The sequence below is a fragment of the Anguilla rostrata genome, chromosome 9, assembly GCF_018555375.3.
Source record: "Anguilla rostrata isolate EN2019 chromosome 9, ASM1855537v3, whole genome shotgun sequence".
NCBI lineage: Eukaryota > Metazoa > Chordata > Actinopteri > Anguilliformes > Anguillidae > Anguilla > Anguilla rostrata.
Window position 1 is genome coordinate 17,096,067 of NC_057941.1, and position 26,187 is coordinate 17,122,253.

Here is a 26,187-nt window from a genome sequence, read left to right on the forward strand (position 1 = left end):
ACCATTGTCTTGATGTGTCATTGGCAAATTTAACTACATTACAGAGAGAATAGTGGGGACAGGGCTGATAAGAGAACAGGCCAAGGTGCCTGGGTACATTGTGGATTGAGCACTTTGTTGAGGAGATGGATCTTGGTACTGGTACCAGTGATACATAAAGCTGTATAACTGCTCTATTACTGTGGTGAAAGACTGAGCCCTGTGCACGGCAGAGGCTTGCTGGCTAATGACCTTTTTACAAAATGCTTCCATGAGGGCAACGAGGGAGATAATGTGCCTCTCGTTTTGCTTGAACAAGCCTAGCATTGCTTTCTGTCCACTCACACGTTTTCAGTGTAAGAGGCAGGAAATCAAAATGGCTGCTGTGTCCACACCTTTGGAAATATGAATAATGCTCAGTCAAAATTGAATGTAACACAGGAATAAAGAGTGTCAATAACAAAAACAACAGGCAATACTCTGCCTCAATTCCCATATAGAATATAATCTGCCTTGGGTAATGCAGTGTGACTGTGCTTCAAGTGGTCGGGATTAATTAATTTATATATGTAACCACTCAGTGAGAAATCTCTGTTATAGGACAGCTAGAAATGCATGCAAGCATTCACTGTTGATGAGATGATCTTGGAAACAGGCAAACAAATCTTACCTGATAGGTAGGCAACCTGCTTTTCCATGTAGTCATGCACTTCTTTAATGCTCATGGGGGCCATTACCCCTGTTAGAGAGAAAGGAGTGTGTCTATTAGTTTGCATTGTTTGCACGATGTAGAGCACAAAAAGGACTCCATAGTAATTAGTATAAGTATTAATAATAATTAGTATATAAGCTGAATGCAGGGATATCCTGGTCGTTTGGACATCAATCAGGGGCACCACTTATTTGATCAATAAATTCTTATTACAGAAAAGAAAGCAATATCATTTGAGTTTGTTTCACTGAGCACATGAACAAAAAACAGTTTCCGCAGTTTCCGTCACAGGGGAGAACAGACAGAGATCATTTGTAAGACAATTTGAATAAACAGAGAAATAATAGTGAAATTTCTTATAAATAAATAAATAAATCCTAAACCTAAAGTTCCTTCCAACACCATAAAATTGTTACCTCTCACAAAAAATGCTTTATGTGCCACTTTGGATTCACACTGAGCAAGTACAACTAAACTGCCACCCAGTGGTAATATTCAAAAATTACAAACACATATTGAAGGTTTATAGGTTTAGAACAGACCCGATGCAGAGACTTTTTTCTTAACAAGATAAACATATATACTTATGTTTAACAGATACGGATAAAGGATATTCATGTTAAGCTAATTTCTCAGCAGCAGCCCACTAAACAGAGTCTCCACTTTTTGTTTAAAATATAAATCACAATTTTGCACACGCAAGCAGTACGGTGTCCAAAACACCAAATCCTCCACTAGGGGGAAGTATAAGAACTTATTTGCTTTCAGGATAAACAAAAAAAAACTATTTAATATTAAATCTTCTTTGAACATATTTTTGGTACAATCTAACACTTAAAAAATTGCATTTTGACTGCACTGGGTCATTTACAACATACTTGTAACACATGCATTTGCAGAGGTGCAGATGAGGCTAAAGTCTGGGACAGTGGATACTGTGCAGGCCTATTGTGGAGCTGTGTCACTGTGCAGAGTTGAATTGTTATAATATTATGCTATCTCCATGCTCCACCCTTGGTGATACACAGATTTTTGTACATTACTCACAACATTACTTGACATAGATATATTAAATACCAACATTCCATTTCAGGGCATGTGCCTAGCTGAAGGGCATAGCAATGGTGCACCACCAAGGATACAAACCTGCAACACTTTGTTCACCAGTGAGGTCAGTTCACCAGTACACAAGCCATCACCCCGCAGAGTTCTCAATGCATAGCTAATGTACCATTTTTCACAAGGACCTCCACATTCGCAGCTTTACATTTCACTCTGTGGGTCAGAACAGCCACAGCACTGCTTTGCACAGCAGGCAAGGCCTCTTAAGCTATACTCACATAATATATCACATGGCTGAACGGGCAGTAAGGGACTTAAACCTCTTTTCCTGTTACTGAGGACAGAAAAACAGCTATGTTAGCTGACTAACCAATTTTACTCACACAGAACTGGTGGATGGTTAAATACCACTTATAACCAGTCAAAAAAATTCTGGCATCCAGGCTGTGTTGCAATAGAAAGCTTTGTGACACCAGCAAGAACAAGTGGAAAAATAGATTGAGATTTTGGCTTGCGACCCACACACAGACAATTTGCTACCACATGCTGAGACGAATACAAAACAATTCCACAGAATCATTTACCAGGACACCTAAGAATACGCTCGTCTCATGAATAATACAAACAGAGGATTGAAAATAAACACAAGCACAAACAGATAATAACCATGTTCCAGGTATGGCCACGGTTTGATCCGTCTCACTGGCAGGTGCAAGAGCATCTGTCATCCCGGCATCGCAGAGTTAACGACTCTGCCCGTCAGCTGTGAATATTTTATGAGTTTAGCCTTTAGCAGTGCTGGGCTGGTAAGCTGACGACCACCTGTTGTCGCGTGATGGGGAGAGACAGTGAATTGGGCTTCATGATTCACAGAAAAGAAATAATGAGGAACCTTTAATTAGCGTTGTTGAGGAGGCTTCCTCTGCTGGCTCGAGCACAGAGGGGCAATGGAAGTCTGTACAACTGATAGGCTGCAATGGCTGCAGCTAACGTGAGCTTTGTCAGCTGCAGCTATTTTAACATTACTGAGCCAACTACTGCTCCATGGCACCCATTAAGGGAAGAGCTCAGCATTGTACATTTATTCAGCTCCAGAGAATCTCTATAGCAATGTAATTAGGAACGGATGTTGTTGTTATTGCCAGATATTACCATTTCATAACCTGCTTTTCAAACATACAGGCATTATGAAAGGGGTGGGGTGTGTATCATAACAATTTAAACACATCATCCAGCCAACATAGTCTACTGTTGCAAACACATCAAACCTGAATTCTGGAAACAGTGAAGCCTCTATCTACTTGTTCAACACTTGTCATCAATGTAAAAGGCAAGTGTGATGCTGCAACTTGTGGAAAACATTTCAGTAAAGCAGAAAATAAAAATAAAAAATGTATTATTCTGAAAATCAGAGAAAGTAGTTGGTTTCTATACTGTGATCCAGAGCCTGAGAAAATGTTAATAGAACAGTAAATCAACCGTTTGTCCCTCAACACCAGTCAACTGCAACAGCACTGCACTGTTTGCTCAGCATCAGCAAACATGGCCCACGGTCTGTTCCGCTCCATTGAGCAGATCGTCACTTTCCCATCAAACACAGGACTCCGCGCGGCCTCTGCGGCGCTGGTGGAAACACACAGCTCCTCATTCTCATGCCTCTCTAACACAATGGCATACTGTTAAAGTACAACAGCTGAATGTCTGTGTTTAAATCCCTGACAAAATACTTAAAAGTGGATGAGAAAAACCTGAAGGGGCACCAGTTAAAACTGTAGCTTGAACAGAGTGTATTGTGACACAGTGTGTCTCACTGTTAGATAAACCATGATCAGCTATAGTGACTGTACTTGGGACATGGTAAACACCAGGGGGTGGGTGGAAACAGGATGGGTGCCAGGTTTTATAGTCTCCTCCCCTTTGCTTTCTCTGCTAACATGCTACCGTTGAAACATGAAGGAAATAATTCAATTTTGAGCTGCTGGGTACATATTGACCAAAGGCTACTCCTTAAGACCAAAAGCTAATAATGATGATGTACAACCCCTCCTTCAAACCTTTAGACCCTTTTCAGGAATACACATGCAATAACAGAGTCAATGTCTCAGCAATGTTATATAAAGGGAGCATTACTCCCTGCTTATCCATGTTAAATAATCTGTGAGAGTTCATTGCAGATGCTTTGTGGTTATAAAACTTGAGCAGGGCTTGGCAGTACCATGAAAAAGCAAAGCTGTATTGGTGAAGTGCACTGTATTGCTGCATGGCCTACTTGGTTTATTACTTAATTGTAATAAATTGAGCACATAGAACCTTTTTAAAGCAAAATATCTCCATTCAAAACAGATCGTAATAATGGATAAGAGCGATCAATGAGTGACTGCAACGAGAACACGTCTGCATTTGGCTGAGTGTCCTGGCAAGCCATGTTTCTGTATCATGGTTCCAGATATTCTAGCCATCAGTTTCAAAATGGCAGCTTTCGGTGCATGTGGCTTGCAAACATAATTATGACACAGCAATAAGAGCTTTGTTTGTTTCAAAATTATTATATAGAGGTTGTGTCCTGGGGAGCACTCAGTAAACTCCTATAAGGCAGAATGTAAATTGTGCAAACAAAGCAGGTTTAACACAAATGTTGCCAAAAGCACTCAAATACATCAAACAGCTGTTTTCTGCTGAAGATACAGCGTGTACATCTATCCTCTGATGCAAACCTTACCTGTTGCTTGTTCTGAGGGGTAGAGGGCAGAAAATTACGATGTGTGATCAGTACCTTTATTCTCAAAGAGTGGGACATTATTTACATAGTGAGCCCGATTCCATGGCGACCCAGGATGAAACTGCCCGTAAACGGCCAGAGTCCAAGTTTTTTCGTCATGCTCGGCACGGTGATGGGACACACCACTTTGCGGCTAGTTTAATCGCCACTGCGCCGCCGTTTCCGAGCAGCGATTTACCGGGGCGTCCGATAATTACAGTGGACAGGCTTGCAGCTGGCGCGTTTGCCAATAGGTCCAACTCTGCGGTTGTCATTATTGGCTCGTGTGCTCTGGCTACGTTTGTCCTTAGTGGCTCGTGCGCTCTGGCTACATTTGCCGATTACAGCTCACGTGGGGATGTGTCATTAGCCTCCTACTCCATCATGAACTGCGGATTACGGTCCTCGGATCCAACAGTGGAATGAAGTTCAGAAAGCATTCAGGAGCCTTGGCGGCACCACATTCATTAAATAGTTTAGTCGAAGGAGACCTGCACTGGCTCAAGAGTCTTTAAAAGCACATGGAAAGCCGTTAATGTTTTTTTTTTTTAGCCAATAATGAAACCGTGTCAAAGCCGTATTGTTGCAATAATCTGTGAATTATCATTTTAGAGCTTCCTCCGCCAACAGACTGGCACAAACAATGGGTCATGCAATGGACGACATTACATGAATATTATTACCAGAAAAACCCATTCACAAGCTGTATCTCTGAATACAAATCAATAGGTGCTACAGTGAGAGAGAACGTTAGCGACACTTGTCAGCATGTGATGCTACATCGGTCCAGTTCCATTATTTTCACGTGGAGTAATCGGACAGGAAAATGATGAAGTTAGATCTGTAGATACTCTATAAAGCTTGAAAAGCACCGCCATGTTGAACATCCAAGCAAAAGTACAGGAAGTGCATCTTTTAAAATTTCACCATAAAGTGCTGCTGGTGGCACATCCAGTATGTTGATGCAACCACAATCTAGTTTTGAATAAAGACCAAGTCAGAGAACTGTGAACCGCAGCCATCTGGGGCAAAGCATAATTTGTTGTAGCATCACCCAGGGAGGAAGGGGTTCTGATGGTGGGGTCTAATCATCTGTGTGCATCAGCTGCAAATTAAACTAAGCTGGCGGACAGTAGGGTGAAAAGAAAAGGTGGATCTATAAGCACTTTTAAAGAAAGTGCAAGCTTGTCTACATTAATGCACAAGGTTGCAGCAATGAGACCTGCTGAAATACAGTATGAGTGGAACTGGGCATAAAATAAAGGAAAAACTGTTGAAAAAATGTTAAAAAGAAATCATTTCACAACCACAATGTTACAATGCAATGACAGCTGCGGTCACATGAAGTGTTAAAGAGGCATTATGGATAAAAGTATTACACCCCAATCGCTTAAAAATAGCTTCCCTAATCCCCAGCATTGCTGTACCGTGATCCACTTCCCGTGGCAGCGTTAAGCAGCTGAAACACAATGGAGAGTGGTGGGGAGAGAGGAGCGCTGCTCCTGTTATTAGGAGAGCCAGGCCATAGGAAACAAGCTGGGCCGGGGTCTCCAGGCTGGCACAACTCCAAGGTGTGCACGTCAGAGAGAGAGAGAAACCATACTTACGTGCTAGTGTGCCCTCCAGCAGGGACACAGTCTGCAGAAGTTTGTGGTAGCTCTCCATCTCTCCCAGCGTTGTCTCGTCACCTTCCTCTGACATGGCTTGAAGCGCCCCCTCACCGAGAAAGCTCAGCTCCTCCAAGGGGTTCACATGCTTATGCTGCCTCCCGTGCACCCCCACAACAGACTGGAGGGGTCTCAGCTTTGCTTCCTCCTAATAGGCCTTACTGGAGATGCTCCCGTGCTTACAGCTTACTGCCCTTTGACCTGGAGTCACCCTGACCTGCGGAAGCACGTGGACACTGTATCTCTGGTCCAGAGAGTGAACAGCGCTGTCTCCCAGTGTTAGAGCCAAGAGACACGCACTCACACACACACACAACGGAGGTCTTTCCCACGGCTAGATGGGGGATGTCAACCTCAGGAAAGCGATAAGACCGTCAATCTTTTCCAAAGAAAAGGAGCACCTATCTTCAGAGGCAGCGACTTCCCTCCGGAGGAAGAGGACGATAAGCCCTCTCCACTCCAGTCCGGTGCGTTAGCTTAGCGGAGCGCAAAGCCCAGACTCCTGTCGCTCTGCCAGCCCCTCCCACTGATCCCTCTCTCCAGCTGGAGTCCCTCGCTTCGTAGGCCCCGCCTACTTTTCCTCCAGCACAGCAGCCATCGCACACCTACGGTCTGAACTCGATCCTGGTCCTCCTCTCTGGGACTGGATGGGACACTTTTCAGCACAGTATCAACTCACAGGTGTGTCCCTGTGACTGCAGTAAACCCAGCACTGATTTCACCACCCCCTAAGCAAACACACTCACACACACGCACGCACGCACAATAACATGCAGTCATGGACACATCTCACAGATGCTATTGTGAGCAAGCTTTGTGTTGGACTCTACCCCAGCTGGGGCCTCAATATCCCACACAAAGGCACATGCACACTCACACATATATAACACAGCTAGTACCATAAACAGTGCCTGACTCTTGTTCCCCCAGCTAAAGGCATACATCTCCACATGCATACACAGATGACCTCAGAGACACTAAAGAATGCAGTTGCGTACACAATGGCGCACACACAGCAAGCGCACTCACACCTCCCGCCTCTGTGGGGGTGGGTGGGTGGGGGGATGGTGGGGGGGTCACGGTGTGCAGCTCAGCTTCACAGCCAGTGCGGCTGCCCCACACCGCTTCTCATTAACCCCCCACAGTGAACTGCGGCCACCCCATCATCTTCCACTCCCACTGACAGAAAAGCAACTTTTCACAGCAGCAGAGAAAGAGACACGAAGACAGGAAGTGCTCTTCAATCACATCCTTTTATTACAGAATGAGTTTGTGTTGACTGGTCTTGGAGGTACATTCAGATGCTTGTAGGTTCAGAAGGTGTTGGTGTAGTGTCCCATATAAGGGGCACGGGTGCTGGTTTGGGGTTTCCATTGAAGCACACAGCCTCTGCTCCTTCTCCGGGAGTCTGAACAGCAACAGGTCTCTAAACATTCAGAGCAAATCTGACTTTTTTTTGCCCATTCACTTATGCTTTTTTACGAAAATGTTGCTGGAAAAATGTTGCTGTAAACATACAACACAGCATTTCAGTCAGGCAAACGTGAGGATTAAAGACTTGCATCTGTTAAAATTGCAAAGGATCGTTCTTCCATAACACAGCCTGCCCCTCTGCCCCCTACCTCTCCAGGTCCAGATCCGTTAGCTCTGGTGACCCCAGGGGTCAACCTTAGCCCCCGTGGGCCGGTGAGATCAAGAACCTCACTTTGCATGCTTCATAACCGCAGATTTCACAGCGACGACTTCTCGATCGAATTCTGAATTTTGCTAAATTGCGTCCAAATCTACAATCATAAAATGCTGTGCGTACAAAACAAACCAATCATAATCAAAAGATTCAAATATTTCTTGCTCTTCTAATTACAAATACTCATTTGAAGGTTGGGTAAATGACATCATTAGTAAAGAGACAGTAAGACTGCAGGACGCTAAGGACTTCAGGTAGAGATGCCCAGCACCGTGGCCCAGCCAATGAGAAGTCCCATTCACACACCTCTATACGGACTGAGCAGGGGGAAGGGGCAGTACTCAAAGGGTGAAATAAAGCAGTTTATTAGAACCAGGTCATTTAAAACCAGCACACGCTGTGAAATCATTCTCCACATTAATAAAAATCTGGTAATAAAAATATATAGCATTTGCAGGTAAAATCACACATTACAACAAACAGGTCCGATAGAATTATGTGTTTCGAAAAAAAAAAGAAAAAAGGCATTCCGTATTTTTTTAAAACGTGATCTGAACCATGGGTATATGCACACATGGAATGTTTGAAGCGTTACACACAAACATTGCAGCTGGATTTAAAATGTCCGCCCGCCCCCTAACAACGAATGACACAACCCTGCAGAAAAGCGTTCCCCACACGGAACTGACACTGAGAGACGATGCAGTTAAAGGGTAGGAGGACCCGACGGCCCACAATGCCACCAGCATCCAGAAAGACTCTGCGGGAGGCTTAGTTTCAGCAGGCCGAGCTCAGCCCGTTGGCAGCAATCGGTCCAGACGCGCCCCCTCTGAGCGCTTCTCGCTCACAGTACGGTCGTGTGCGACCGTGCAAGTGACAGATTTAGAGCTGGCCCACGTTTTCTGCAGACACATGAGGCGCGAGCAGCAACAGGCAGTGCTCCGATCCGTACGCTTAAAAAAAAAAAACGTACAGGCGTGTGGCCCCACTGACGGCTAAGCCACATGACCAACCACAGATTTCTCATTAATGTAATTAACACACAATGTAATTATTAAAGCAGCGGTCACTCGGTCCATGGTCACACACAACCTCGGTGAAGAGGCGGGGCTCAGATCTCTCACTGGCTAATTTTTGGCATCCAAAGCACATACGTACGTTTATCTGTTCACACAGTCATAATCTCTGTTCTCGAAAGGCTGGTAGATTCACTGCATGCATAGTCACGCTATCAGTATTAGTGCACAATCACGTGAGAATCATGTGTCTGTATGTTCTGTTGTACCTACCGCCCTCCATCCCACAATTCCATGCTGTCTGACAGCAAGCAGGCTTAGGACTCGCTGTGCAAAATATTTTATGTTTCTCACTTGCCATGCAGTGTGGCCATACAATGCAAAGTGATGTCTTTCACTTCCAATGGCTTTTGGAAACAGAATGAATGGACTGAGCTTCGAGGATCATTCATTGTTATTGCAGCTGCCCTTGGTCCACAGTTTCTCTTTGGAGAAGAACCACAATTTAAAGAAAGCTTTGTCCCACGTAAGATCGTTTGGTAAAATGCAAATGGAGTCAGATGACGGGAGAGTAGTCGGACCTCAATTATTCTTCGCCAACAGCAACGACGCGGGGCATCCTTTTGGTTTCCCAAAAATGGGAAGTGAAGCATTCTGGGAGAGCGGGAGTGAAATACTGCAGCTCGCAGCAACTGACGGCGCAGCCTCGTCAGATTCACATACATTTAATCTCCATAGAAAGACAGAAAAACCCACGAAGCCATTGAGCGCATCCTTGAAAAGAAAAGGCATAAAGACGCGCCGAACGCGTGAGCGCCATGGAGACGCGGCCAGCAGCATGCTCCAGCGCAGGGACGACGGCGTCGCAAAAGCTAGCGGAGCGAACCGCGGGTTTAAAGACAAAACAAAACAGGCAGTTGTGCAGACGGCTAGCATTCGGAAGGCTGGGGGGGTCCTGTAGAGGCAGGGTGCTGCCCGCTCCTGCCCCAGTATTTCCCCCGGGTCTTCAGTTCAGCTCCTGCAGGTGCTTGTAGGACAGCGGCGTGATGGCAGCGATCTGTAGAGGACGGACAGACAGACAGCCGTGAAAAAAGCATCCTACACCAACCCCACAAAGAGCATAAAACCACCCCAAAATCAAACAGGAGTGACAGGACCAATACTCACAAAACACATAAAATCATGCGACTGAACACATTTCCCAACAAACACGACTCCCCTTGGATTGGTGCATTCTCAAAAAAATCACACACATTCCCCACACAAAAAGACAAATTTCCACACAAAACACCACAAGTGATTAGACAGATAAAATCATCCAAAATCAAATGATTCGACACTCAAAATGAATTAAATCACCCAAAAACCACAAATGATTATCCACGCCACCAAACAAAAAGATTTTTGAAGTTTTTATTGAACGTGATTTCTTTTAATTTTTTGATATTTCGCATTCATCTTTGTAGGCCCCAGACAGGACAGGCCTCTCTTGTTATGACAGCGGAGAGACTTACGGTTACCTTGTTTTACGTTTCTACATGTAGGAAGGGGTCTTCTGCAGGCTGGAGAGAACAGAGATGGACGTTCAATCAATCTACATGACAGGTTAAGCTGTGGCACATTCTTCAGAGTTCACCCATTTCTGCCTTCTTTAAGACGGAGGCAGTGGCTCGTTTACGATCGCGGCCCTCCCCCGGACACCGAACAGCACCTAAACTATTCTCCCGCCGACGACGGCATTCCACATGAAACAGGGACGGCAGCGATGCACAACAGGTCATGCAGTGAGTGCAGCCCTGCACTGCTAGGAGGTGGAGAGTACAGGTGGCATGAGTCGCAGCCTTCTGAGACTATTTTAAAACTATGGTCAGAATCAACAATGGCAATCGTGGTAAGCAGGGAAGGAAGTACTGCACCTTGAATTATTCGAAAACACAGAAACACACACACACACACACGCACGCACACACGCACACACGCACACCACAGGATGGAACTGTCTGCTTGCATATGCACCGCCTTGCACTCTGCATCTCTCTGTGGTAACGTCTTGTGTAAAGAGAGGAAACCATATTTACACTGCATGAATCTTGAACGCATTACAGTTTCTGCATAGGAAATCTGAAAGGTCTATAAAGGTCTAACTTTTGAACCTTTTCAGTGCATGAAAGTAAAAGTATGAAGATCCTTCATTTTTTCTATAAAGTCTCATACACACAGGCCTACATTCACCATGACCCGAACATCCCATCGTGGCTGTTGTAAGATTGTCACGTGAACGCATGCAGATAAGCTTTGCCATCGCATGACCTTGTTGATGTTGGATGCAGCATTCTCTCAGACAGGCCATAACTGACACAGGGCTCAGCGCTCTGACATGCACACTCATGCAGAGACATACAGCAGGAGCACAGTCATAACCCGGATAGCACAACTCTCCAGCAGTTTCTCAAGTTCAGACTGCAACGGCTCTGCCAGAAGACTCAAATCACCCCAGTTTGAGGTAAACCGCTCATTACAGCAGGGGGCGCTAAGCGGCTTCAAAGGTAGCTTCCCGGGCTCAGACAGGACGTCACCTCGAGGTCACAGTGCAGGGTGTGGGGGAGGCAGCGGTGTGAGTTAGACACTTGCATGCAAGACAAGAGCAGGCAGACTGCACCCTGGTGGAGAGGAGGGGTAAGAGCAAACGAAGCAGGAAAACCTCAGGCACTCCAGGAGAAGCTGTGAGTGCTGGGGGTCTGAGACAGCATGAACACAGTGGACGTCCCAGAGGGAGGAAGGCGTGGCCCCGTCTGCAGGGTCGCAGGAGGAAAGGAGGAAAAAACAAGGAGGAAAACGAGATGAAGCGACCGATATAAAAGCAGAGGAAACAGAAGAGAGTTAAACAGCAGTCTTCACAGAAGGTAAGACGTTACATCAGCAGGCATAGAGGCATATACCCCTAGCATTTACCCCTGGGGTTAGTCTGATGAAAGCCATCCATCTACAGGGGTCAGATCCATGATCAATCCTACTCTACAAGACTTGGGCTTCCTGTCCCGTTGTAGAGCCTGGGCTGTACGGTGAGTCCAGAATTAAAAACATCAGCAGGCCAGCAGAAGAAGAAAGAGCAGGAGATTTAGAGCAAGGAGCTCCCAATCTTTTTCATCTAAAAGCCCCCTAAAATGACCATCCACTGGCCCAGGACCTCCATCTGAACAATACATCTGACATCTTAAAACAAAAAATGTTAAAACAGCATGCCACCTACTTTGGATCTATATCAAACTCATTACACATTTGTTACTAGTATCATATAATCCGGAAATAAACTACTGCAATCATAATATTAACAAGGATTTGTATCATTTCTATCAATTAACAAGTTTATTGTATCGTAAAGTGAAATATATAGTTTATGAAATATGCAAGTATAAACAAAATATTTCATGAAGAAAAATAACTTTGCTGAGGATCCCATAGGATGCCTTTGTGGACCCCCACTGAAAAGCGAAACCCTGTTTGAAAATCTAGTTTAGTGTTCACACTGTTACGCTACAGTGTGCTCCATAATGATTGGGACAAAGACATTTTTTTTTTTGATTTGGCTCTGTACACAATTTTAGATTTGTAATCAAATAATTCATGTGTGGTTAAGGTGCAGATTCTCAGCTTTCATTATAGGGTATTTTTTGAATACATTTTGGTTTCACCATGTACAAATGACAGCACTTTTCATACATAGTCCCCACATTTCAGGTCACCAAATCAAGAAAAATATGTCTTTGTCCCAAACATTATGGAGCTCACTGTATTGATCAAAGTATCTGCCTGTGTATTCATCAAAGTGTCTACCAATTCTTGTGCAATTAAGGCAAAGTTATCACAGGTGTTGGTAGCTATAGCAATCATAAATGCTGGAGTCTTAATTTGTTAAATAACATTTTTGATAGATATAGATATATATTTTTTAAAAAGGAGGAATAAAATTTGTGAAAGATGACAACTCAAGGGTCTGAATAGTCATTTTACAGAGGCAATACTGTTGATTGACACATTGAGAGAACAGGGGAGCTCCGGGTCTAAGAGAAGCAGACCCTCAGTGAGACAGGATGGGCTGCTTGTACAAACCTCAGTACCTGCTGCTGCTGTGGTGCCACTGGCAAGAGCAGCAGCATAGTGCAGGGGTCCTCACTTTAACTCCCAAGCAATAATACAGGCTTCAGTTTTAGGTTTTTCAAGGTCGAAGGCCAAAATAGAGAAACGAAGTTTAAAAAAAGGATTCATGAGGAGATGGCTGCGGTGGGGCCCAACACAGGAAGGAAGGCTATGAAGGAGAGGTGAAGGGAGAAAAAGTAGAAGAGTATGACAGGTGAGTAAAGGAGGAAACAAAGTTCTGGTGTAGAGCGGTGAAGGGATGGATGAAACCCTGGTATGACCAGACAGCATGTGGTGAAAGAAAAGAACAGATGGAAGGGGGGAAAGGGGTGAAAGAGTGAGCTAAATACCTGGAGAGACGGGGGGTGGGGGCGGAGGAGAGGTGGGCGGAGCTCGATCGGAGTACCTGTCGGGGGTGGGGGTTCCGGGGCGGGCGGAGGATGACGAGCAGGACGTCGGGCAGAAGGCTCAGCACGGTGAGCAGGACGATGACCAGCCAGGCCGACAGGGAGCTCAGCATGCTGGAGAAGACAAAGTACATCCTCTGCTGCTGCAGAAAAGGCCTAAAGAAAAGAGAGAGAGAGAGAAACGGAGGCTCACACTAAGCAGTGTGTAAGAGGGAGAGAGACTGTGTCAAGCAATCCAATGCTAAAGACTGTGCTACATCCATTGACTGTCTGAAAAAAAGAGTTGCACCAAGATTCACCTCAAAACGAAAAAGTTGAGTCTGGTGAATTTACAGTAACTATTCAAGCAACACCATATATTCATCTCAATGTGAGGCCTTCTGTGACTAAAAGGCCAGTGACCTCTTATGCTATATGCTCAACACTTTGTTCACAACAACCAATCCTCCCTCAGCCTCCACAGAAACCTCCAACCTCTCCTCACCATATGATTCCTCCCCAGAAGAAGCTGAAGAAGACATAGAAGACCAGTGAGCCCCAGATGACAAAGTGGTTAATCCAGGTCCAGTGACGTGTGTCCATAGCCAACTGCAGGGACGGATAAGACAGAATGACAGTCAGACAGTGAGGGCCTTTGTGACAAATTGTAAAATGGGTTGTTTAGATCCTGAATGCTGATTGGCTGAGACCACGTTCTGCTATAAATCCGATACAGTAGCAGTTATTCAAACAACCTGTTTGTAAACAGTAGACCTAACACTCCACGTACAAACCGTTATTTACTAAATACATATAGAATTCATTGCTTCTATATGTTGTAACAATTTTATAGAAGCAATACGGCACTCGAGACCCTGCTGCCTCACCCCAGTAGCCATGACTGTATTCACGATACAGCACTGCCTCTCATGCCGTATTGCTTAATTACCCAGATTGCAATGCTCATTTGCACTGGAGATCAACAAGAAGACATTCAAGCATGAGTGTAGTGCACACATGTAGAATCGTTATTTTACCTTCAGGGTGACGGTGAAGACGAGGACAGTAAAAACTATTGTTCCAAAGGTCCAGTTTCCAAAGACCTGGAGAAAGAGAAAAAACACATGCAGGAGTGGCATTTGAACTGGAAAGTCAGCAACAGGACTTGCACATTGTTTGCTGGGGTGTGGTGCTCAAGACTCACCTGGCCAGTGTCCTGCAAGGCTGAATTTCTGAAAAGAAAGTGCACACCAAAGAAGAAGACTAGGCCATGGAAGACCCCCAATGCCGTCCAGTACAGGAAGGGGCCCCAGCGCAGCAAGGCATTCTTGGCCATCGCCCTGGGAAAGGTAGTTTTTTTTTTTCACTGCGTGCATGCAATAAACACTAGAACTGTGGCATTTATGGAGAGGCTCCCCCTACCTGTACAAAGAGGCATTGTCCATGAGGATCTCCATGCAGATGTGCTGCTCCAGGAGGCTGTAGGCCAGGATGGGCATAGAGGTGAAGCAGATGTTGTACATCGTCAGATAGGCTGCGTCGTACAGGGGCTGGGGGGGCAGGGACGGGTGGCACCCGAGGGTTAAACGACACAACACAACACACACACCAGGGCCATATCAACACACTAAATACAGTCCTGGGGCTCATCATCAATTATCATGCAATGACAACATGAACATGCAGGAAAGAACCATTCAGGAACTAAACAATCAGCCCAAAATAGACCTTTGGTTTGGTTCAGGTCATGAAAAAGAAGAGTATCTGCTCTGATATGATATTAAATACACAGCATTAAACAATGCTGTGTATTTATGCTGTGTAGGAGGCCCTGCAAACTCAAAACCCTGTCACTGGTACATTCCAGAACTAAAGGGTTTTAATATCACCTGCCCTCTCGACCCAATCCCCTCCTCCATCCTCCAGACTATCGCTGCCAACCTGCTCCCATTTCTCACTAACGTCAACAACACCTCCCTGCCATTTGGCTGCATTCCAACTGCTTTCAAATCAGTGGGTGGTTACACTTCAAGAAACCTTCCCTTGCACAATGTCAAAAACTACAAACCAGTATCACTCCTTTCTTTCTAAAGTACTTGAACATGCTATTTTTAATTTCTACTTTCAAATTTCTCTCAGAAGAACCTGCTGGACCCTAATGAGTCTGGCTTCAAGCCTACCCACTCTATGAAACTGCGCTCCTTGCTGTCACTGAAACTGTCCATACCGTAAAAGCCTCTGTCTCCTCAGACCTCATCCTCCTGCACCTGTCTGCTGCCTTTGACGTGGTTAACCACCAACTACTCCTCACCACCCTGATGGATATGGAAATCAACTCCCACCTATCAGATCACACTAATTAGGTACCGTGGAGGGGGCCTCCATCCTCACCACAAACACTCTCTACTGGGGTTCCCCATGGCTCTGTCCTGGGCCCATTCGTCTTCTCCCTTTACACCAGATCAATTGGCTCAGTCATCACACAACTGCTCCCACAATTGCTATGCTGATTCCCGTCCTCTGACACTCAGGTTGAGGCAAGCACCTCAGCTCGCCTAGCTGACATCTCCAGTTGAGTCGCCTTTTCTCCTATCTAGACTATAATTCCCTACAAAAAAAACCTCACAACCTTCCCTTCCACAGGTCAATTCTACTAACAAAGGATTACCTATCGTTGGTGTGTTATGGCCTGTCGACTGCAACTAGGAATGTTAGTGATTTACAAATCTAGGCCTTTGCCTTGTGCATTGACTGTAGGTCTCCTGGATTAAGAGCATCAGCCTTATAAAATGTAATGCATTTCAGCTCTTTGGAAAGTGCAACACAGTATTGTGCAGTACAGTAAATTATACATCAGCCACTGGAATAGAGATGTGCATCGGAGTATGAGAGGATATACGGTCCATATATATGGACCATTATATATATGGACCATATATCACAGGAGATGAACCAGTGTATGTGTATGTATATACAGCTGCACACAGAAAATGCTGTATAGCTCATACATCAGTCTCAGTGAAGGGGATTTGCATCTACAGGATTTTTGAAAGCAAACTGAGGGAAAGTAAACCACAAGAGAGGAACAAACACAAACATATTTATTAAAAACACACTCTCTTTCATAACACACACACCCAGGATCCACAGTGAATGAAGGCAAAGCTGCTTCAGCATGTTTAAAACAAGATTAAGAATGCAAGGTGTCAGCACTGGAAAAACGCTACACACACTCACCTGCTGTGAGTATCCACAGAAGAACTGATACAGGAACTGAGGTAAAATGAAGCAAAGGTTCTGGGGAAAAAAGATAGTTATATTAATACTTTGAGTACTCTGTAAGTATTGTGAGTATAGTTACCACACAATACTATGTGTTTTGAGTGTTAATTAGGTTCAGAAAACAGATGCCAGGTGAAATTATCAATTTGGTTTGTGCAGTTATCCAAGGATTTAATTATTTAACTTCATAATTTGATAGAGGCTCCCATCTGTGATAACCTATGACAACAATTCCACATCTTCTAGGCACTTTGCAGCCAATACATTCAGCAGGACTTTTCATTGGGGGAATACAAATGAAGAACCTTGCACAAAAACAGCATCTCTGCAGGGCTATAAACCCAAGAAATAAGCCAGAACAGATTCAAGTATCCGGGTTGGACATCCGTCCTCCCATAGGGCACTTACTGTATGTTATTTTGTCTGTCCTGAAAAATCTTCCTGTGTTTCCTGAACAAATATTTTAAAATGTGTGGCTAAACCAAACTGTGCTTAACCTATTTGGAAAAGGTCAAAATGCAATACGTGACAGAAAGTGTTTTACTATCCAGGGCTGCTCACTACAGAGAACTACAGTACTGACTCAGCAGTTCTGCTCACTAAAGGGCACTAAAAGAAGTGCCTCAATCTTGCGGTCACTAATCTACTCCTCCTATCCAAACTACTAAATAACAGAAGAGAAGGTCCAGAGCACTGTACCTTGTAGAAGAAATACTGCACAAGGTGGGCGATGCGGACGTAGTACAGGTGCCCGTGTGCCAGTAGCAGCTTCTTCAGGTGCTTGAGTTTGGGTATGGCATAGTCACTGTTCCTCACCGCCTGCCGGCCCTCTTTGCCTTTTAAACCTGGGACATGACAAGAGACGGGCTAAGAGACAGCAGCTTTCAACAGAAGCATATCCACAGAGGGAAAAACAATAGTAGTGCATTTAATGACTATGTCACCTTCTTAAAACATTGCAGTTTATGTGTATCTATGTGCAAGTGTTCCACTAATCCAGACTGAAATGCCACCCTGAGCAGGAATTCTGTTGGTTTAGAACTGAGGAACACAGCTCTTAGCCTGGAAGACCAGGGTGTAAAATCAGATCAACTAAATGACTAAGCTAAATAAATAAATAGGAACAGAAGCTGGCACAAAATCCTGAAGCCCTTGTTTAAAACGTATCCTGACGACAACCGCGAAACGGTGATGTTATTCTGTAGTAAGTGCTCACATAACATGACAATTGCGTAGCAGATGCTTTTATCCAGAGCAACTTACCAATGCCCACATGCGCCTCCAGGATCATGCTGACATCATTGGCCCCGTCACCGATGGACAGGGTAATAGGGCTGCCCTTCGAACTCTTCACCATCTTCACAATCTACAAGAATAATATTAGTAATATCTGTTTGGGATTTCACACACACGCACACTTTCAATTTTTGTCTTTGTAAAACTAACATTAATGCATTCAAAAGGTGTACTTCTGAATGGAGTCAAATGGATCATTTGACAATTGTTATCAACACATCCTAATTAAAAACTAGAGTTTGAATTAGTAGACTAAAACATGCTGTATCATGCATGATTTTTTTCTACTGAAGGTGCAACAGTGCAGTCAGATTTCCCTCACTGAATGGTGCAGTACTTCTAGCTAGATCTATCCGCCACCCAGCATTTGTCACTCATAATAAATAAATAATATGCAAGCATGCACAATTTCAACAACATTAATCTGTGTTTTCCCATCATTAATGCAATGGAATGGCAGAATAGAGTCTGCTAGCATTGAAAGAGCACTGTAAGCTCTCAGTCAGTTTAATATGCACATAATAATACAGATTTAACATGGGTCAGCTAAAATGATAGAGCAAACATGATGAAGTTCATTTATAAATATGGAATTATTCAGACTTTGAGAAGGTAATCTTATTTATGTTAGCATTTTGTCCCATGTTAAGTCTATGGACAATTCATTGTCAGAATTTCAGAATTCTGCGGACTCATTCAAATTTAATGAAGTCCACAGCCACAAACTTTATAAAATGCATAAAAAGCCTCAAAAGGACCGACATAGCGAGGGGCCTTGTGTTGGAGTCTGTTTTTAGACAGAGATATGTTTGCGCAAATAAGTCTTATTTGTGTCCTTGTAGAGGTGTCCTTGTAGTCCACCTGTGAAATGGCATGGTTTTAAAGTTAGAGTTTGGTTTGAAAACAGCTGCGATATTGAGGCTGTAAAAAAAAATCATTGTTTTACACCGGAGACCTGACCAGTGCAAACATACACTGTATTATCTGACCAAACAGTTCAAGGACTCATGTCATCCAAATAAGGAGCAGGTGTGCATTCAGAATCATGCCCTGGGTATTGATCTAATGGGCAGGGCCACGAGGCGCCGTGGCGACGAGCCTGCGGGGGCCCTGCACGTGCAGGGGTGGGGGGGGCACCCAGCCTACCTGCGCCTTCTGCAGCGGGGCCATGCGGCAGCACAGCACGGCCGTGCAGTTCTGGCAGATCTGCAGGAACAGGCTGCTGTAGCGGCTGGTGTTCAGGACCAGGCCCAGCGTGGCTCCGTCCACGATGAAGCCGAACTCCTGGCCCGAGGAGCACCAGCTCCTGGGGGAGGATTCACAGTAACGCGGTTTTACACGGGTCACTGTGAAAGCCAGCGGCACGTCTGCATTCATATATGGGACGGCAATGCTCTTCATAGACTTCATAAATGTTCCTGCAGTGAAATCCTACCATCTACGCAAAACTGGAAAAGGCATGAGCACACACACACCTTATCCCAGTTAACCCTACAAACAGCCCTTGAGCATTTTATCATAGATCTCTTCTTTACACTTTTTACACTAGACATAACACAAATAAGCTAATTTTATGGTGCTCACCCCAATGTTAGTGTGAATACTAGCAACAACAGCTGCCCCTGCTGACTGTTAAATTTCGGCATTAAAACTCTCTTTTATCGATCTATGATCCTCCATAGTTCATGTGTGCTTTAAAACTGCTACCTTCGGCAAGGTCCTGAAAATGAATGGGTGTGAATCGGGAGCTGGACAACCAAGCAGAACGATGATGCCATAACGGTCAGCCGGGACAGCTGATGTTGCTAGTATTTATGCTATCCAAACACAATGGGATAGGCTCCACAAAATTACTAGTGTTATACTAAAATGAAATATCCTTATGTGATTAGAATGTACTTGACTGAACATTCCAATGCTGATGTGACAATCATTGCCGGTAACTGATAGCAATGGAGTTCTAGAACACTGACTTGGAATTTTGAAAAATCATTTTAAAAAAGCCTAGTCTCCAAAGGGGCAGGCCCTTACAGTACTGACCGTTTGGCTGTGGCCTTGATGGGCGGGGCATCATACACGGCCTTCCTGTGGTAGTCCTGTAAGAGATCCCACAGCCTCTCCTCGCGCCGCGGGCCGCTGCCCTCCAGGGTGCGCACCGTCAGCTCCAGCAGCTCCGTGCTCCTCTGGAAGAGCCGGCAGGCGTAGCACGTGGACTTGGCCGTCTCCATCTTGTCCCCGGTCAGCACCCACACCTTCATCCCGGCGCCCTGCAGCGCCTCCATGGTCTCAGCGGCCTGCTCCTGCAGCCTGGGCACAGGAAGGACACGCCCACTGCTCACCCGTCCTAGAGTCTCTACACACCGCGTGTCACTACTGCTGCAAGGTACCACTGAAACCAAACCCTCCCAATGAGATTAATCTTTTTAATATTAATGAAGTGGTGTGATAAAGGGCAGTACTGTGGCAATCTAATGTGTAATGTTAATGAATATTCATAAACTGCAACCTAGCATTGCAAACTCCAGTAACTAGATTAGAGAGCACAGAAGAAACACAGGAGCTGACCATCTGGTCTTGGATTATTTTGCTCAGTTTGGGGGGGTATCGTAATTATAGGGCCGTCCCATTGCTGCAGCATCCTCTACTGATTGGTTCATCTGTTTACATGCACGCTGACCGCTGGGCTGTGCAGTCTCAGCGCAGGAGGACTCTACTGCTGACAGAATGCAGACTACAGACTGCACACGCCCAGTGCAGCAGGAGCGGCTACGGGGCTAAACCCCACAGGCTGGAGCCCTGCCTGTGACTCCCCACAGCAAAGCGGGTCAGATTCCACACAACAGCGCGTGCCGCTGTTCATGGAACCTGCCTCACTACGGTCGGCATTTGAGGACATACATTTTATGCGTCTGAAATGATTTATTATTTATAATATCATTATTTATCCACAATACAATTTTTAGAAACACATATTCAACAATATTAAAAATACTCACTTGCTATCAATAAGATACATGTTTGATATCGTCGTATTCTCTTATATATATTGTATTATGCATAATGATATCAAAGGTGTAAATTATGATATCAAACACTTAAATAATGATATCAAACAAGTAAAACATATGCCCTCAAAGGCCAACCATATCTCACAGCCGTGCAAAACACCGACAGGCCCCGCAGGGCGTTTATTCACAAAGGCCCATATGAGGGCGTGCGGCTGTCACTCATAGGTGGGGAGGAGCAGCGCGCTCACATAACCGGAAGCGGTGAGCCAAAGCGCGGGGACGCACCTGTCCTCCACCGCGGTGGCTCCGATCAGACTCATGTCGGTCTCGATCTGGTTGTACACGGCCGTGAGCCTCTCCTCCCGCTCCTGCAGGGCCAGCCGCGCCTCCCGCAGCCCCGCGTCGGCCTTCTCGTACTCCTCCGTGCTCAGCTGCTTGTAGGCCACGCACAGCGTCCTGTAGCCATCCTGCATCACGCACAAAGCAGCAAGCCGTCCAATTGAACGCAGAGAGGTCTCTGACATCGTTTAGTCAGCCTTATCGTTCTAAAACCTGTATTCTGTGCAAAGCCGGCTCAATAGGGGTGGGTGATAGGGACTTAAAACATCTGAACATATCAACATACATTTAGGTATGCATATGTATATATGTTAACATATATATATATACCCACGCACACAGAGACATATATTCACAAACAGATTTTCTTCTCTTTTTTTATTGTGTTTGTGTTATAAAGAAAAATGGGGAAATACAAACTAAGCATTTAAAAGAACAGCCTTATATATTGCATTGGCATTGACATTGGCATTTTCAGGAAATGCACATCTAAGTTCATTCAACAAAACAAGTGATCTATAGCACATCAGTTTGCAGCATTCTGTAAAGGAATATACATGGCACAGATGGAGGCTACTAGCACAAGACCTCTTTTAACGTATTACAATATGCATAATATCCTCACACATTAATCCAGGGGCACACTTATTGCTGGATTACTGGGTGTAAGAATGATACTGCCCACCACAAGTGGTGGAAATGGGCTGAAAAGATGGAATCCGTTCATGGAACTTCCTCCAAGGAATACTGACTGTAGCGTTTCGCTCCACATGCCTCCGTATTCGGTCCACTTCCTCCGGCTTGACTCGGGGGAAAATGGACGAGTCTGCCCCTTTGCAGAAAAGGAGGATGTCCCCTGTTCATAGAATAGAGAAGAGAGTTAAGTGGGCTGGTTCTCCTGATGTACACCGGCCTGAAAGACTCCAAGCCCCACAATCCCCTCTCACCTGATCTGGATTTAACAATCACGCTCATTCGCCGTCGAACCGGGTCAAAGTTCAACACGTGCAGCAGCTCGTACCTTGAACAAGGAAATTCAAATCTATTAATTTTGACAAAATAAGGCTGTATGGCAGGGACTGGCTGCACTGGCAAACACTCAAGGAAAATAGAAAAGTAGACAGACCAAAAGTGTCGAACTAAAGCTTTAGAAACAATGACCTACTCCTCAATGTCTTCATTCCTGTTCATTATTTTCATGCTTCTGCAATCCGAGCCCAGGAATTTGAAGCCATACCTGGACAACAGAAAAAAATATCAGACTGTAATATTGCACGTGCAGAGTTGATACAGCTCTGCACTGATTCTCATATATACTGCACACAATGGCCCTGCACTGATTCTCATTATACTGCACATAACGGCCCTGCACTGATTCTCATATATACTGCACATAAAGACCCACTCAGCTAAAGTCTTACTTCATGGCCCCCTTGACCAGCGCCACCTCATCGGGCGAGGAAGCGATGAACCCGCACTGCTCTTCCAGTCCGAGGGCCCCTCTGTCCACCTGGTCCATCCCCAGGACCCCGCCCTGCCAAGACTCCTTCACCTGCACTGTGTGGCACAGGCACAGAGCCCGCAGGAACAGCTCCTCCTTCTCCTGCAGCGCGGCACACGGACACGGTCAGGATCTCCCCGTTGACACTGTCAGCAGCCACAAACTGTAGGATCCCACAGCCACTATCCAGCCACATTGTGTGATGACACAATCACACACATATGGGCCCAGAAACATGCGACATATGCACGGACCGCACGCGCTGCTGCCAATTGTACTACTAGTAATGCTAATGCTAATAATGCCGTCCAAAGTGTGGTGTGGTGTTTAAAGGCTATGTTTCCTGAGTGGATTTTATGACGAAATGATGCTTTTCCCAGCACACACCCTGCACGCCTTCTCCTGGGTCTTGCTGACTGGCCCGTCCGTGACACACAGCCCATCCACCTGCACAGGGGAGTCCAGGTACTGGAAGCCGTCGATGCAGCACTCTTTGAACTCCATGTTGTTCTGGGTCAAGGTGCCCGTCTTATCAGTGAACACATACTCAACCTAACAGTGGAGAGAAGCACCGAATCACCAACCGAGCCCATAAGGGCCCATATAATTAACAGACCTGAACTATACGCACAGACAATTAATACCAAATGCAATTACGTTTTCTGCTTTAATTAAATTAATGAAGCATCGCTTTCAATGTTGAAGTAATCATCCAGCAAACCAGCTGTGAGGGAGGCAGACTCCACGCAAAGCATACTGATCAAGACAACTTTCCAATTCAGTCCACTCTACTTCCAATTACTTCCAACCGGATAGTTATTAGATGGCTAGCCTTCCTAATCTAATTTTATATACTGAAAAGTGCCATAGCCAAGTTTCTCACTGACAGAAATCTAGCCTTACTTTGCAATAGGTAGACTGCCTGGCAGTGCACTGAGATGAGCACTAATGTCCTCTGCTCTTTTGAAACGTGGACTTTCGGGAAAAGGTTTCTTAAAAATCAGCATATGGTAGTAATTTTTTAAATAATAATTTATGTGTTTTGTCAGAAGCTTGAAATTTAAACTTGAAATAGTCTGTTACAAATACACTAAAAACAATCACATGGTGGATAAATTAATGAGCAACTGACAATCCACATGTGGTGGAGAAAGAGTCAATAGACAATCGATATAACAACGATTTTTCAACAGGGTCGAGAAAAGCTCAAAGCCCTAATTACTTTAATTGTGTAGAAGTGCCAATGATATCCACAGTGATTTTCAAAGTGCTGCACATCTTGTGCACCCAAGCTCCCTCACCTGACCCAGCTCCTCATTGAGGTCAGAAGTGTTGACCAGCGCCCCCTCCTGGATCTCCGGGTCAAAGAAGTCTTTGTCCCAAGAGATGAAGAAAGAGCCCAGGAATTTCTGCATCTCCACAGTAACGTACATTGAGACAGGGATGATGAAGTTGAAGAGCACCATGAAGGACAGGAAGTCTGTAAACATCTTCAGGTACTGGAGACACAAACAGAAAAAAGCTTGTCATTTACAATTAAGGAAGCTAAAGGTTCTCCTTAAAAATTGTATCTCAAAAAAAAAAAAGTTCAGACACAACACTAAACACTGGTAAACACTACATCCGCTTTCCGCCTGGTTTTCCATGTGTTAATTTTGTCACAAATGAGTAAAACCACTTTTTCTAGTGCCATAACATTTCCTTTGCATAAATTGTTATTCAGGTCGATTCTGGAATCAAAACATGTGCATTACACCCAGCTTAATGAAAGCTGCCATTAAAAGCATGGTTTATAAAATCATTAAATGCACCAGCTAGCAAGTGGTTTTACGGTTAGCGGTACGTAATTAGCATTACAACGATCTGGGCCGTTCATTTGTGTACGCGGACGCGATGCAATCCAGAATGTAAATCATCTTAAAATGCCAATGCTCTGGCTCCAAATCATGCCTCATTTCCCATTTTACTCATCTGAGAAGAGCTCCATGATTAAATTAAAAATACATTGAGCAATCAGAAAATCGTATTTCCACAAAACATTCCATGCCCAAATCCACATCTAATTTACATATCGGATGTTTCTCTTTCTCTGACATGACACTGAATTGAAAAGGAAACCACAACAGCAGAAAGCAAAACCACTACTCAGACATTAAAAAGGAGCTGGACTGATAGGGCTGTAAAATACACTGAGGGCTGCAGCAGCTAGACACTCAGGCTTTACTGTGCATCTCTCAGGGACCAGCTGGGGATTGGGTGACTCACTAGATTGGTGTCCTTTTCTTTCTGGGTGTGGAGATTGTACCAAGGCTCACCCTGCCCCGGCTGGCTCTGCCAGATGTACTTGAGCGTGGTGCAAACCAGAGCCTTGCCCACCAGGAGCCCCAGATACACCATGAGGAAGGCATTGATGGACCTGGCAGAGGGGTACAACACACACACAAACACACTGAAGGGAGGAGAGTTTCCTTTATTATAACTAAAACCTCGCACTGCACTAAACTCTGAGGCCTTCCAGCAGGGCCTCTGGCTTCAGGCACCAAACTGTAAATATTGCATGTACTCGTGTGGGTGTGCATGTGCGTGCTTTCTCTCTTTCTCTTATACATGTATAGGAGTCCAAACTGGTGAGCTTGGCCTTTTCTTTACCCTCCCCCTGCCATCCATACCAGGGAGGAACCGCCCATGACGCCATGCTGCCTGGGACTCTGAAAGCAACTGCTAGATAGAGACTAAACAATTCGTTTTGATTTAGAGTTTGTTTACCTAACGGTGAAGGCTAGAGGTCAAGGTGTGCTTATTCGGTATTCATGCTGTACGATTAGATTTACTTTACTATATGCTTAGGTATTGCTCGTTGCTCCTCTTTTCCTCTCCTTCCTTGGCCATTCTGTTCCCACACACGGACACAATGTTATGCGCTTATAGCACGTGTCTCATTGTGATACAATTGCCAACACTGAGACTCGTGCTTATCCCTGCACAAATACACTCTGACTCAGAAGTCCCTCTCCAATCCTTAAAATTCTTACCATTAGAGTATGCAAGTAAACTGTGTTTTAGAGAGAGGATGCTTTAGCACTGAGAAGCAGCTCAGGCTTCCTCACTGTTTCCCGATCTACTCCTTCCCAATCTACTCCTTCGCCCTTCCCCTTCCTCTTCCTCTTCCTCTTCCGCCCTACCCCGTATACCTCTAAAGCGATCCCTCCCCTCTCCTTACTTCTCCACTGCCGAGCGCTTCTGGGACTTTCCCTGGTAGTTCAGCGCCATTTTGGTCTCCATGCCCGTGTAAACCGCCACGCCTGGGGAAGACAGGGCCCAAATTCAAATTCAGGAAAACAGAACGATGATCATTAC

The 26,187-nt window shown here is 45.0% G+C and overlaps 2 protein-coding genes across 6 annotated transcripts in view; both read right to left on the reverse strand.

Moving 5' to 3' along the window:
• LOC135263077 (proto-oncogene DBL-like) overlaps window positions 1-6,696 on the reverse strand; it is a 32,192-nt gene extending 25,496 nt beyond the window's left edge. Inside the window, exons 1-2 of one of the 3 annotated variants that reach the window (XM_064350676.1) lie at window positions 6,119-6,696; window positions 650-718 (exon numbers count right to left, since the gene is read on the reverse strand). In XM_064350676.1, the coding sequence (XP_064206746.1) occupies window positions 650-718; window positions 6,119-6,212 (163 nt within the window). In that variant the 5' untranslated portion in view covers window positions 6,213-6,696. Of the gene's footprint in view, window positions 1-649; window positions 719-4,472; window positions 4,698-6,118 lie in introns of those variants that run through there. The other 2 variants (XM_064350675.1, XM_064350677.1) reach the window with 2 other exon arrangements.
• Window positions 6,697-8,214: 1,518 nt separating this feature from the next.
• The window catches only part of LOC135263073 (phospholipid-transporting ATPase 11C-like), a 45,886-nt gene continuing 27,913 nt past the window's right edge, over window positions 8,215-26,187 (reverse strand). Inside the window, exons 10-30 of one of the 3 annotated variants that reach the window (XM_064350672.1) lie at window positions 26,051-26,132; window positions 25,096-25,246; window positions 24,132-24,329; window positions 23,218-23,382; window positions 22,751-22,932; window positions 22,495-22,566; window positions 22,277-22,350; window positions 22,082-22,185; window positions 21,276-21,457; window positions 20,023-20,289; window positions 19,129-19,288; window positions 17,950-18,052; window positions 17,386-17,531; window positions 16,642-16,701; window positions 14,827-14,954; window positions 14,609-14,744; window positions 14,442-14,507; window positions 13,910-14,013; window positions 13,425-13,581; window positions 10,402-10,443; window positions 8,215-9,938 (exon numbers count right to left, since the gene is read on the reverse strand). In XM_064350672.1, coding sequence (XP_064206742.1) covers window positions 10,408-10,443; window positions 13,425-13,581; window positions 13,910-14,013; window positions 14,442-14,507; window positions 14,609-14,744; window positions 14,827-14,954; window positions 16,642-16,701; window positions 17,386-17,531; window positions 17,950-18,052; window positions 19,129-19,288; window positions 20,023-20,289; window positions 21,276-21,457; window positions 22,082-22,185; window positions 22,277-22,350; window positions 22,495-22,566; window positions 22,751-22,932; window positions 23,218-23,382; window positions 24,132-24,329; window positions 25,096-25,246; window positions 26,051-26,132 — 2,573 coding nt within the window. In that variant the 3' untranslated portion in view covers window positions 8,215-9,938; window positions 10,402-10,407. Of the gene's footprint in view, window positions 9,939-10,401; window positions 10,444-11,582; window positions 11,674-13,424; window positions 13,582-13,909; window positions 14,014-14,441; window positions 14,508-14,608; window positions 14,745-14,826; window positions 14,955-16,641; window positions 16,702-17,385; window positions 17,532-17,949; window positions 18,053-19,128; window positions 19,289-20,022; window positions 20,290-21,275; window positions 21,458-22,081; window positions 22,186-22,276; window positions 22,351-22,494; window positions 22,567-22,750; window positions 22,933-23,217; window positions 23,383-24,131; window positions 24,330-25,095; window positions 25,247-26,050; window positions 26,133-26,187 lie in introns of those variants that run through there. The other 2 variants (XM_064350671.1, XM_064350669.1) reach the window with 2 other exon arrangements.